This window comes from Crocodylus porosus, unplaced genomic scaffold, assembly GCF_001723895.1.
Source record: "Crocodylus porosus isolate Cpor-Errol unplaced genomic scaffold, CroPor_comp1, whole genome shotgun sequence".
Taxonomy (NCBI): domain Eukaryota; kingdom Metazoa; phylum Chordata; order Crocodylia; family Crocodylidae; genus Crocodylus; species Crocodylus porosus.
The window spans coordinates 121,718,752-121,733,162 of NW_017728931.1; the positions used below are offsets into that span (position 1 = coordinate 121,718,752).

General features: G+C 42.1%; 1 protein-coding gene across 3 annotated transcripts in view; it reads left to right on the forward strand.

Annotated features, from left to right (window-relative positions):
* The window catches only part of ATXN7L1 (ataxin 7 like 1), a 190,142-nt gene that overhangs the window by 165,486 nt on the left and 10,245 nt on the right, over positions 1-14,411 (forward strand). For all 3 annotated transcript variants that reach the window (XM_019543564.1, XM_019543561.1, XM_019543562.1), the window contains 3 exons: positions 1,169-1,361; positions 7,202-7,323; positions 10,288-11,221. In XM_019543564.1, coding sequence (XP_019399109.1) covers positions 1,169-1,361; positions 7,202-7,323; positions 10,288-11,221 — 1,249 coding nt within the window. The remainder of the gene's footprint in view (positions 1-1,168; positions 1,362-7,201; positions 7,324-10,287; positions 11,222-14,411) is intronic.

Here is a 14,411-nt window from a genome sequence, read left to right on the forward strand (position 1 = left end):
ATCTGACCCCGGTGCTCTTTCCTGCCAAGGCAGGGGGTCGGACTAGATGATCTACCTAGGTCCCTTCCGACTCTAGCTACTATGAAACTATGCCACAGTCATCTAGCTTTTTAGTGAGGATGGGGTGGGAGACGGTGTCAGAGGCCTTCCTGAAGTCCAGAAAGACTACATCCACCACGACACCTGCATCCAATGATTTTGTGACCTGATCATAGAAGGCAATCAGGTCAGTCTGACAGGACCTGCCCTTAATGAAACCATGCTGGTTGCCTTTGAGTATCATCCCTGCTGCTGGCCCATCACAGATGCTCTCTGATAATCTTCTCAAACAGCTTCCCCAGGATTGAAGTACAACTAACAGGCCTATAGTTGCCCGGGTCTTCGCTTTTTTAAAGATGGGGACCACATTGGCCTTCTTCCAGTTGTCCGGCACCTGGCCAGAGCACCACAAGTGCTCGTAAAGCCGTGCCTGGGTTCCCGCAATAACCCCTGCTGATTTCCTCAACACCCTGGGGTGGAGAGCATCTGGACCTGCTGATTCGACCATGTCCAGCCCCTCCAGAAGTTCCCTAAATTGGTCCTCCCTGACCGTAGGCCTGGAGAAGTTTCTTGCTCTCCCTTGCCTACACCTGTGCCCCTGCAGCTCCCCCCAGCTACCTGCTCCCCTGCTACCTCTGCTCCCTCCTTGCCAACAACCCACATCATGTCTGCCACCTCCCTGCCACCAGCCTCCCTACCACTGCCTGAGCCCAAGTACCACCACATCCTCCTGACCCAGGTTCAGGTGCCACTTGTCCCCTCCCCCCACCCCCAGCAGGCACTGCTTACCCTCCATGGCTCTGTCTTCAGTGCAAAAACAAAATGTAATAATACTTAAACTCATCATTATGAGTCTCAAGTGTAACACAATGTTACACAAAGTTGTACAATCCAACACAAAGTTGATGGATTCCCACTTTTATTACTGTATAACATTGGCAAGAGGGATTGTGAAGGTGATGTTAATTTTTAATTGGATATACTTCCTCCACACAGGTTTTGTTATTGTTTGGATTATAACAATTTTTGTGCCACTTGCTTTGAAGCTTAGACAGTTGTGCTCGACACATGAGCTTTGTCACATTTTTTCAAAACATTGACAGTATAAATCTTTTTTTTCTCCACTTAGACCATCATCTGCAAACAGCATAAATAGCAACAGTTCTTCAAACCATAGTGGGTATGCACCAGACCTGCCACTGCCTTCTGGGGGAGGAGACATCGCTAGTAGATTGTCCAGTGATGAAGGAGAAGTGGATGGTGCTGAAGAATCTGAGAAGTTAGACTGTCACTTTTCCAGCCACCATCCGAGACCTCTTGGGGTATGTCTCTCTCTCTTTGACATTGCTACTTATCACTGTCATATACAGGCAACCCCCACTTAGCACTCTTAATTGGTTCCTGAAAAACTAAGCATTAAGCAAAACGAGCATTAAGTGAAACTGACCAAGATGGTGATCACAAATGTTTTTAATGACCCAGGATGGTGACCACGAGCATTATAATGAAAGTTGCTGAGTGCTAAGTGAAATCGGGTATCAATTTAAAATGAGCGTTATAGTGAAACACTGAGCAAAACAGCATTAAGCGGGGTTGCCTGTACACAATGCCATACATGTGTTTGACATTCTGCAGACGTGTAAGTAGGGCTCCGTGTCCAAAAGCATGCAGCCTAAGTAAGATAAAGTTGTCTGATGTGACAAAAGACAAAGATTGGTAGGAAGAAATGAGACAGGTTAGTGTATATGACATTAAAATATTACAGGATTATGGGCACAGGAAAGGATCAGCTGTTGAAATCAGAATTTTAGAGCCAGATTCCCCTCTGCGACAGTAGTAGAAATCGGGAGCAATTCTGTTTAAGTGAATAGTTATGTTGGTGTAAAACTGCCATGAGAAGACAACCAGTCTTTCATGTCTTACTTAGAAGGTTAACTGAAAGCTTCAGAATAGCCTTGAAAATTGTATGGCAACAAAGATGGTACTAAGTGATTGAACTCTTTATGTTCTTGAGGATTTGTAACCCACCTTTAAGCAATAACAGTTGAGAAGCACAGTTTGTACAACAGTACTTACATTTTGAACTCGTCGTCTCATTCATTTAAAATGGAGTGTCCTCTCCTGAGCACAGCTTAGCCCAGCCACTATGAAACCACTTTGTCCAAATGTGCTAGTCTGGCTGCTCCCATGTTGGTTTTAAGTTTTATTGTTATCAGTAAGTGCACCCTTATGGCACTGGATCTGAAAAGTGTGTTTATTTATGTAATACAATGTAAGCAGTAATTGGAGAACTCTTGAACTCCTGAGCTTTTATACACTTTAAGCCAAGGAAATGAACAGATGACAATTAGATGTCTCCATCAATATATTTTCTATGTAGTATGCACAATTAAGAGAATGTGTTTGCATATTGCACTGTATAGATATATTGGAACAGTGAAATTAGTGCAGTGTCGACTAATATGGTAGCCTTAAGTGGGTATTACTCCCATGGGGGGATATTAGAGTTTATACCTGTGTTACTACTCCAAGAATCAATGCTAAATTCCACAAAAATTAGCATATGCTTACAATAATTTCAAATTAAATTTAAATATAGCTCCATTTATGTGTTAATTTTCCCAGTGTTTTAAAGAATAGTCTATTAGAATTTATCCTCCTTTACTTCTCACATCTGGAAACAACCAGTGCTTGTTTGCTCCATGCTACTATGTGTTAATAATGCAACATTGTAGATGGCCATTTGTCAGACAGATTATACAAGCTATTTGAAGACCACTGAAAAGTGAAGTAAACTAAAATTATTTTAAAATAGAAAAAACCCTCATGTAAAAGAAATAGTTATTCTAAAAACAAAGTATATACTATGGTGTGATTCCTCTTCTTTTATTAATTTGGGATGGCCTCCAGTTCCAATCAATGGCTTTCTTTCATCTGTGCAAGACAGTGGATATTGCAGTCTATCACGTAGATGATTTGAGCCAATTCCTTTCATGAACTTTAATGCTGCGGTGGAGACGATGGTGCCGATCACTTGCATGTGTCTTTATAACAAAGCTTGGGGCATCCTGCTGTTCTTGTTCCCTCCGATAGTTCTCCGTATAGCATGTCCTTGGGTATACGTCCATCTTCCAATCTATTCAGATGGCTTCGTTAGTGCAGTTGTCTCTGTCTGACTAGGACTGTCACATTGGTAGATTTGCCCTTTGAAGAACACCTGCATTGGTAACTTTATCTTGTCGTTTGATGTTGAGTATGCGGCATAAACAGCACAGGTGGAAGATGTTTAATCTTTCTCTTCATATGCATAAGTTGTCCATGTTTCCCCACCATATGTGAGTGATGAGTACACAAGCTTTGTACACTAGCATTTTGGTCTTGATGGTAAGCTTTGAGTTGTCCCATGCTCTTTTAGTTAGTCTGCTGAAGGTGGTGACAACCTTTCCAATGTGAACATTAAGTTCTTCATCCAGTGAGAGGTTGGTGGTCACTGTGGAGGCTAGATAGCTGAACTCTTGAGCTACTTCTAGCTGGTTCTCTTTAAGGGTGATTGATGGATCTTATGGAACTCCCTGGCCTAGCACAACTGTTTACTTTATGCTGATAGTGAGAGCAAATGCCTGACAAGCTTTTGAAAGGCAATCCATGAGTTCTTGTAGTAGCTCTTCATTGTGGGCTATAAGGGCAGCATCATCAGTGAATAGAAGCTCCTGATGAGCACCTTTCTCACTTTAGCCTTTGCCTTGTGTCGTGACAGGTTGAAGAGTTTCCCATCTGATCTTGTGCGAGGGTCCACTCCACCTTCCGTGTCTTTAAACTTGCAGTTTAGGAGTACCGAGAAAAAGATTCCAGAAAGTGTAGGGGCAAGAATGCATCCTCGCTTCACTCCGCTTTTCATTGCAAAGCTGTCCGAAGTGGACCCATCAAACTGAACAGTTTCTTTCATGTTGTCATGGAAGGAACGTATAAGACTTAACAGGATTGGTGGGCAGCCTGTCATTTCTAGAACTGCAAATAGGCCTGCTCTGCTGACTGTGTCAGATGCTTTGGTTAGATCCATGAAGGTGATGTGCAATGGTTGGTTTTGCTCTCTACACTTTTCTTGAAGTTGACACAGGGAAAATATCTATGTCTATGGTTGATCATCTGGCCTTGAAGACATGACTCACCAGCTGTTACAGGTGCTCCAAATCCAGAGACACTATAAAACGAAGTTACTCTTAAGGTGGGATCCCTACCTTTTGAAAATATTAATCCTGTCACAGTGCCTACTCACCATCATTATATTTGAGTTTGCATAAGAAAGCATTAACAGTAAGTATCACGTGTTGTCTGGGCACTGGTATTTGAATATTCTATCAATGGGCATTACTGAGAAGTTCAAGTAGATTAGATTGTTTGTCTCATTTCATTTAGAATAATCTTGTTTGTCACACAAAGCAGCACAGAAAACAACTACAGGAAAACTGCTACAGGTAGCACTAACTACACAATAAAGGAACTGCTAAACACTGGGCATCTGTGGCCCCATGGCAAGCATTACATTTGTTGTGTTATATGTGAGCATCAGGGAACAAATCATAACATACCAATAGGCCACACGTTAAAATTATCACAGGATACTTCTGCAACACAAAGAAGTTTCTGTGCAAAGATCAACTTCTTTGTGGCTGATCCGAGATTTTTATCCAAGGGTATATATGGTTAACATCTGGCAAGTTAGTTTGTCATGTATTACTCATAGTTAATGTACAACAAATGTAACTAACATTTATTGGGGTCTGCATGTATATCTGCAGAAATATCCAAGCTAGACCGAGTGTGTCAGTTCTGGAACAGGCAAGATAGCCATGTTAGCATAGCTTATGCCCAGGTGAAAAACCACATATCTCCACTGAGCTGCATAGCTGTATACAATATACCTCTACCCAATCTGTCTAAGCTATCTTGGCAGTGCCTTGTGGGAGTCCCATGTTGAATTGGTTTCTCAGCTTTTCTTTCAAGGGCTGCCAGGTGTTTGGGGAGCAATGGAAGTGGTACATTCAGTCACTGGAAAGGCAATGCACTGTGTAACTGAATAGCAGCCGCCTCCCCAGTGTAGGAGCTGCTCAGTAATAAAGTATGTATACTGACTGACTGACTGACTTGGCTATTGGGATGTTTACATCAGGATTGTCTAACTGGCAGCTCACAGGGTTAATTTACACCCCCAGGCTCTCACCCAGCTGCCGCTCTTCCCACAGCTGTGGCTGCTGTCAGCTTGCATTTGTAAGCATCTTCTTCCTCCCCTAGATGCTGCTTTCTGTCCTGGCTCCAGAAGCTAAGGCAAAAAGTGCAAGCAGCTGCTTGTTTGACTGATTAATTACTTCTGTGAGGAATTAGTGTAACTAGTCTTAATTAGGTGCTAACAGGGAGATGGCCTGTGTGGGGTGTGTGTAATGTTCCAGAATCAAATAGCAAGGCATACTTAATTCATTTTAAGCAATGTGTTTCATATAGAACAGTGGTGCTCAACCTTTTGGCCCTGCAAGGACAGTCTGCAGACCAGATCGGGCCCTGCACTGCCTCCACCCAAACTACACCTCTGGCTTGGGCCCAGCACCGCCTCTGCCCAGCCCTACATACTCGTATCTGGCTGCGCATGCCAAAATCAGACTGTGGCACCCTGCACTGCCCCTGCCTGGCCCTGTGCACGGAAATCAGGCGCCATGCACTGTAACTGGACCCCACATAACCCCTCGCACACTAGGATCAAGCCCCATGCCACCTTCCATGCCTGGTACAGCACACAGACCCATGCTGTCTGGCCTGTGGTGCTCCCCACAGGTTAGGAAATCTGGCATCAGGGGAGCAGCCACCAGCTGCTGGGGACTAGACGTGGCCTGGGGCTCAAGGTTTGGGCACCCTGATATAGAAATTGATAGGATTTGACAAATAGCTTATACCACTTGTACCATTTTAACCAGCTGCCTGTGTTACTGAGGGGTGTGTCTCGGGTGGCTTTTACTTACTGTATTGGGTAGTTCAACCTGAAAATGGATATGTCAGCCATCTAGTCCCAGCAGATACTTGCAGTTAAGGGAGCATGTTAGAGCTGTTCAATGAGGATCCTGGTTCAAGCTTCTGCTGAGCCTTACAGGAACCGTTTTAAGTAGAAGAGTCATGGCCCACAAGCTCTAAAGAACAAAGGCAAGATTTAAACGACACCCTCTTCCAAAAAACAAGCAGCAATTATTCTGGGAAACTAGTGTGCTACGGGGACCGGCCAAAGCTATGTGAGGAAGTTAGGCTTTTCTCTCGTACCATTGGGGAATTATAAGTCTTTTAGGTAAGAGAGCCAGTATAAATTTGTTACTTACTTTTTTTTCTCTAAAAGCTGTTTACTGCCTAAGTGAACAGTGCTTTGATTTTAAGAGGGCTGTCTGATCACAGACTGTGGAACAGAAGAGTCAAGAGTGCCTAGATTCAAACCATTGTGCTAGATAAGCACAAGTGAGACACAGGATACAGTGTAGGAGCAGGGGAAATGCAGAATTCTTCCCTAGCATATGTAAATACAAAAGATATAATAGCTATGGGCTATTATCCAAGGGTATTATCACTCAGAGCAGAAAGAGAAGAGTACAGCTAATATTGTAAACATGACCATGCTTGTTTCAGAGATAGTCATACAGTCATCCTTATTCAGGAGAGTAATAAAGAGAATGCATTACTTCAAGTGAAATAAACTTTGTTTAAAGAGAAACCTAATCATTGATCTTGGTCTGTTACTTGTCATTGATCTTGGTCTCCACCCTGACACATGGAATCACAATATTTACTGTGCCCTGAGAGGCAATATAATCTAGTTTCTCTCTGCCACTTTTTCCCCTTCTCTTTAGCAATGAGTACCAAACAGTACTTTGTTTGTCATAGGCATGCCATTGGTAAGATGCATGGAAGCTGCACAGGCAAAGTAGGAGAGTTACAGGTGTAACTGTATGTGTTTCATAGATAATGCACGAAAGTTACTTGGGATGTTTTCCTTTGTCAAAGGCCTTTCTTTTTTTTAATATGTATGTGTTGAGCAAGTATAGGTGTGGGGGTGTGTGTGCGTATTATTTGCTTTGGAGAGTATAACTTAATTTATTAGCTGTAAATAAGATTGAAATGTCTCTTTCAGTTTTGTTCATTTGGCAGTCGTTTAATGGGAAGAGGCTACTATGTATTTGATAGAAGATGGGACCATTTTCGATTCGCACTAAACTCCATGGTGGAAAAACACTTGAATTCACAGATGTGGAAGTAAGTGAGAATTTTGCCCATATGAATGTTTTTATTCATTTTAATGCTCAAGGAGGTTATTGTTGAGATAAATTAGAGAATGTCCTGATGGACGTAATGTTCATTTCTCAGAGTATGCAAAGCCCACAGTAATATTCTCCCTACTGAACTAAACCAAGGGATTACAGAAGGCTATCCTTTCCACTTCTGCTTTGCTAGCAGCCTGATCTTTGGAGCAACTTTGAGGTCAACTTTAGATGCTGTTCCTTTCTTTCTCTCACAACTGAAAGGAATACTATGTAATTCTGATGTGCAAAATGGACCGAAGGTGTTTTGAATAAAACAGAAAGGGGTCAGTACAATACAAACCCTTGACATGAAGCATCAAGATCACCTAAAATAATCCGTGTCAGCCTCCAGATTTCATAAGACTCATTGGCATGAATGTCTTAACATATCCAATTATAATGCAACATTATTATATTTTACACCAAGGTCCTAAGTTCTGTATATGGAGATTGTATTTTTCCAAAGTGTAGCTGTAAACAAAAACAACTCGAGCTACTGGTGTAGATAAGAGTGCTGCCATGCCATCACTGACTATATTTTGAACAGAAAAACTAGAAATCAGTTGCCATCAGCAAATTCAGCTAACACAAAATAAACTTAGATTCTCATATGTACATTCAACTTATACATTCAGATATCTCACAGAAGTGGTTTATGCACAGACATTAAAATTAGACAGCACTGCTAAAAGAAAATGAAATTAGGAATTTTGAAATCAATTTAAAAACGACATTTCAGACTTGAAGATGTGGTTTTAGAATTCCACTGTGCAACATGCAATTCCTTCCAATGCAGCTATATTCAAGATAAGTGTTTCATGTCACATCACTTTTAGTATTATGAAGACTGCATTATACTAACAGAATGGCAGCTGTTAGATAAAACAGGTTTGGTATTATTTAAATGTATTGCTACTGGCTTGTCTGACTAACCCAATAGCTTTGAAATGATGCTACTCTGCCAGGAGAGCAAGTTTGGAACCAGTGGGTTCATTGCACAAGTTTCTAGAATAGGTGGGGTTGGAAGGAGATAGATGCTTGATACACAGGTGCAGCTCCTCTTCCAGGAGCTGGTACAGTAGTGATACCGGCTGTAAAAAAGGCAGTATGGCTGTAGCTCCATGATACTTGTCATCCAAAGATAAAGCGCTAGTTTCCTATAATAAAGAAACAAGGATTTGTCTGTCAATTACTTTTGTCAAAGGATAGAGCACTGAGGTGGCTGAGACCACATCTCCCATGTGAACAGACCATGTTGCAGGGTGGTGATTTTAAGTGTGTAGTGCTGCTCTGTGTGGATTATTGCTTAATCCAGGAAGCTAATGAGCATTGCTGGGTGACAAGGCTAATTTTCCTGCCCACCCCACCTCATGGATGGGGCTGTCCTTCTGGTTTAGGATGCCGCCCTCCTGCAGTATGTTTAAGGCCACTGCTCTCTGGAGCACAGTGAGTTGACTGGGCTGGCATGGCCTGAGAAGGTGTCACTGGCACCACCGTTAACAAGAAACATATAAATAATCCCTAGACATCTCAGTACTGTGGTAAAGTAAAAGGCTGTATCCTGCTCTCACTGAAATCCATGAGACAGATTTCAGTGAAAGCAGGATCCAACCTAGTTTTTCAAAATACTATCTTAGGCTCTACAAGGAATTAAATCTCTGTGTATATTTAATGTTTCTTCTTTCTACAAATTTCATCCACACATCATTTCCCTACATAACATGGAAAATTCATGACACTTGCTCCCTGGTTGTACACATTTCTTATCCTCAACCCTCCTCCCCTTCTTCTGGATTGATCTTTTCTTATCTTCAGCCAGGAGAGACATGTGTAAAGCTGCAGTTTTATACCTGAAGCTAGTGCAGCTCTGTAGTTCTGGATCATCCAGTCAAGATGAGGGATGGGGAGATGCCCTGTTTTATTTCCCTAAACAATAATATATAGTGCTTTTCAATCCTCATTCTTGAAGTTTCTTACAAACAGTAATAATTTGCTGTCCCCATTTTGTAGATGGAGAGATGAAGACAGAGAGAGGCTAAGCAACTTGCCTGAAGTCTGCATTAAATTGCTGGCAGTGTAGAGAATAGAGTTCACTAATTTCTGGGCCTCTCCATAATCTCATCTCCCTTTCTGCGATTAGTATTGCTCTGTTTTAGGTTTTTCAATCCTAGAATGAGAAGAGGAAGTTCAGTGAAGAACAGAGGAGGAGAATTTAGGCATTTGGGACTGATTTATGGAAGAATACACTAGTGAAGAATATTTATGAATATTTGTCCAAGTGACAGTTGAACAGTGAAGTGATATCGTTCTGTAAAACGTAAACAGTTATAAATAACAAGATAAAGAGGGTTCAGTTAGGGTGATACACAGGAGCGGAACTTTCTTTTGAAACTCACAGTTCCAGTGTTAGGTACTTGGGAGTGTTGGATCAGCTCTATAAATAGGTTGAACACTAGTCCAAAAATATATTATTAAATTTATGTGTTTCATCCAGACTAGGTTAAAACAACAGTGCGTGTGTATATAGCTGGTTGTACGTAAAAAAAAAAACGCTGTGTTGAATGCATTCAGCTAATTTCAGTGGTAATTGTTTAATAATATATTTTCAGAATAGTAAGTATTCAACCCATTGTAGGGCTGCCCCAACACACCAGAGCACCCAACACTGGAACTGTGATTTCAAAAAAGATATGAAACACAAAAAACGGATATCAAATGCAGAACTAAATGTGCATTGTTTGAGGTAAAATGTACGGGATTGCAAGGTGTAAGAGAATTAAAACATCCTTCATTTGCCTTTTTCCCCAATTAGGTCCTTCCAGCTAATCTCTTCCTGTCTGCATTGCTCAAATCAAACCTTCCAGGTAGAATAACTAGTAAAAATCTGAAACTCAATGTTTTTCTTTTTCATATTTAGGAAAATCCCTCCTGCGGCAGATAGCCCCATGCCTTCTCCAGCAGCACATATCACCACCCCTTTTCCGGCATCAGTTTTACAGCCTTTCAGCAACCCCAATGCAGTGTATATTCCTTCAACACCCATCAACTCAAGAATCACTTCTTCTTACATAATGACATCAGCCATGTTATCAAATACAGCCTTTGTGACAACGTCGGATACGAATTCCATTATGTCACACACCACAGCTTTTCCTCATGTGGCCGCGAGTTTAAGTATCATGGACTCAACTTTTAAGGCGCCATCAGCTGTGTCACCAGTGCCAGCAGTCATCCCTTCCCCATCCCACAAGCCATCCAAAACAAAAACCAGCAAATCCTCAAAAGTCAAAGACCTGTCCTCACGTAGTGATGAGTCTTCAAGTAACAAAAAGAAAAAGCCGCAGTCCTCTTCCTCCTCATTATCTTTGCAGACATCCTCGTCTTCATTTTCAGGTTCCCACAAAAAGAACTGTGTCCTGAACCCTAGTTCAACTTTGAACTCCTATCAGGCGACATCTTCCTATAACAGTATGTCTGTGCACAATACAAATAATGGAACAAGCCCACTCAGTGCCAAATCGGAGCCCTCAGGACGGACTTCATTATCAAGTAGCTCAACAGACTCAGTAAAGCATATGAGCATGGTAGTAAGCAGTACTGACTCCTCTAATTTGTCTGTATCCTCTCTTGTGCACCATTCGGGGGACCACTCCCTTGCAGCACACAATGCAGTGTCTTCTCTACCCCTTTCTTTTGACAAATCAGAAGGAAAAAAACGTAAAAACTCTAGTTCTAGTAGTAAAGCCTGTAAAATCACTAAAATGCCTGGTATGAATAGTGTTCACAAAAAGAGCACTGCCAACCTTATTTCTACGGTGCCAGATCCTACAAACAGCTCCATCTCTCGGCAGGTAAGGGACTCTTCCAGTTACTACATTGCAGCTCTTGTTTGTCTTGAAATATCTTGTACTGGGGGGGGACAAGGTTTACAGTTGCCTCAGACTCAGTGTTACTTCATTTAACTTTTTGTTTAGGCTCATTTAAAAACAAACTTCATTTCCGCATGGAAAAGTGGTTCAAGTACGCACAGGAACTGTTGTGATACTGTCCCTAAATAGTTCTGTTTTTATTTTGTGGCAGTTTTTATGTGACTGTAAAATGAATCATTTATATTTTGAAAATCAAATTGAGAGGGAGAGGTGAGAAAGGACTGAGGAAAATTAATTTCTGCTCTTCTTGTTCATGTACTTGATACAGTGATTGCAAATTCAGTAGCATCAGTCTCATTCTTCAGGTCAGGTGGGTATACAGGCTTTCACTTTTGGAGTGGGATTTTTGTTTTTTCTTGCATAAGAGTAAACAAAATAAAGACCAAACCTTGAGAGGTGAAGGGTATCAGTCACTACTGTCGATCCAGTAGTGGTTTTGTGTGTTCAGCACCTTTTCAACTCCAGATAGAAAACCAAACTCACTATTTTTCCATCTTGAGCTACTCAGGTACTTGAGTTACTCATCCATTTTAGAAGTTTATCTCAACATGAACTGTGGAAAATTAATGGCAAATTCTCTGAGTTAATGTCCCTTTTCTTGAACTATGTCTTCCTTCTGCTTTACACTTTTTAGTTTGGCCGAGCTCAATCACATTAATTCAGCTCAGATTTAGTTCATATTTTGAATCAGCAAGATAGAAGTATGATACACGGATCTAAAACAGCTCTCTAATTTGGTGTTTAATGTTCATGATTTTTTTTTAATTATGCATTATCCGCTACACACCATTGTGACTGTTTTTCATCTCATGATTGGAAAATTCACATCAGCCTCCCAGAACAGGAGCGCTCAACCCCTAGCCCATTCCTGCCCCTGGAGCCCCACAGGCCATGGCCCCGCATGCTAGATCGGGCATCCAGGGTAGCATGAGGCCCAGTCCTGGCATGCAGGGGCAGCATGGGGCCCCCAGAGCCCAATGCTAGCCAGGCAGGGGCAGCCCAGGGCCCCACACCTGATCTCAGTATGTGGAGAGCAGTCTGGGGCCTGATCAAGCCTGCAGACAGGCTCTATGCCATTCATCTAGCCCGGAGGTCCACACTAGGAGCAGAACTGTTCTAGAAAAGAAAGAACTGTAATTTTCACACAATACAGAAGAATTTATTCATAGGACAATCCATAATGCCCTCGTTATAGAAAGCTAAGTGTTAATGGATTTAAAGAAACTTACTCAAACCTGTAATTTGCTGTAAACTAATTAATGGAGTCTTACAGAGAAAGTTCCCCAAGGTGATAGCCAGCATCCCTTTCTTCATGCTAGATGGCAGTGGGAGAGGGGAAGGGAATGTTAGCCATTGTAGAGTTAACAATATTTATAAAGGTAATAATTTCCTTTGGAATTATCCAGCATCTTCATTTGATTATACTTGCTTTTACAAACAGCAGTGCTTAGTGTTTTCTCATTCCCCTCGAATTTGATGGAAAAAACCTGCCATAACATGCACTGAAGCAGATTGTGTCTTTGGTAGAGCTGGGAGCTGAAAGTCATCACGTTACAGACTCGCTTTGTAATCTTAAGCAAGTCACTTCACTTCTGCTTCATCTGGAAAATGAAGCACGTTTGCTTTCTTCAGCAGGGACCTGTGCTGCTTTCACCCTTGGAGCCTTTGGAGGCTTTTCCCCAACCGGAGGTAGAACAAATTACATTAGAGTAATCCTAGTCTGAGTTCTGTGTGCCATCTGCGCTTGGCTAATTGTAGTTTCCACCTTCTGCATGATTTGGTGCCACAAAATCTAGCACAGGTTTCCCCATGTGTCCCAGAACAGCCCCTGGAGGCCTGGGAGGGCACCTGCATTTCGTTAGCATTCTGGCAGCAGAGACATGAGGCAGTTTCCGAAGCTTATTTTGAACATCAGGTCATTGTTTAAATGTGCGTGTGCTGGGAGCTGCTTTTAAATATCTAAATAAATAAGGAGGTTATAATACTTCACCTAAATCTTCACAGAAAGTCACCACTAGTTTTAGAACCTCAAACCTCTTGCAGAAAATGTCACTGTATAAGGGCAGAGTATGAATGAGTACATAATGGCCATATATGGCCCAATAAAATCTTTATTATTTTGTAGCAGTTTTTATGTGACTATAAAATGTATTATTTAGCACCAGTAACATGCTCAGAGCTGTACAGTGCACAAAAACAAAGTAGTCTCTGCCCTGGAGAGGGCTATACTCTAGAACAGTGATTCCCAACCAGGGTGCTATGAGAGATCCTTTTAAGGGTGTTGTGGGATGCTGCACAATATTAGCACTGCTAATTATGCGGACACCTACACATGATTCACAAGATAAAACTAGAGATTTTAGATAAGAATCCATCGTGTCAGTCATTCTGACTGGTAGAGATCTTTCTGAGTTCTTTGCTACAGAATTACTGTTAGCTTTCTGTAGTCAAAACACAAGGGAAAGCTAAGAGCTGGCATTTTCTAAGGGGTGTCTTGAGTCTAATCCTAGGTGCCTTGACTATAAAAACATTGAGATCCACTGCTCTCAAAAGCAGAAAGAAGTAGAAGACAGGATATACTGGAAAGTCCAGAGGTTGGGGATAAAAGTGAGGCTTTTTTGGTTTTGTTTTTAGGTAACAAAGCTTACAGATATAGATATATATGTGTGTATATGTATATTTTTATAACTTAGCTCTATATACGTATAGCTAAGTTATAAAGCAGGGGTGGGCAAAATACGACCCATGGGCAGCCTGTGGGGCCCCTAAAAAATGTAGAATATTAACATTTTTCTGCCTTTGGTTCCTATCAAAAGTGACAGGAACCAAGAGCAGTAGGACCCAGGGGAAGCCTGGCAGGTTCCAACAACAGTGGGGCCTACCCCCCAGTCCAAAGCCCCAGACAGGGTTTCTGAGCTGGGAGCACATGGCTGCCCCGTGCTGGAAGCTCAAGTAAAGGGAGCCAGACCCCGGGCAAGGAAGGAGTGTGACAGGAGGAAGCGACCCCACCCCGTCCATGTCCGGTGCCCCACACTGCAGCTGCTTGCAGCCCGTGTGGGGCTGCCTGTGCCTGCTCCAAACAGTCCCATGCGGACTGCAAGCGCCTGCAGCG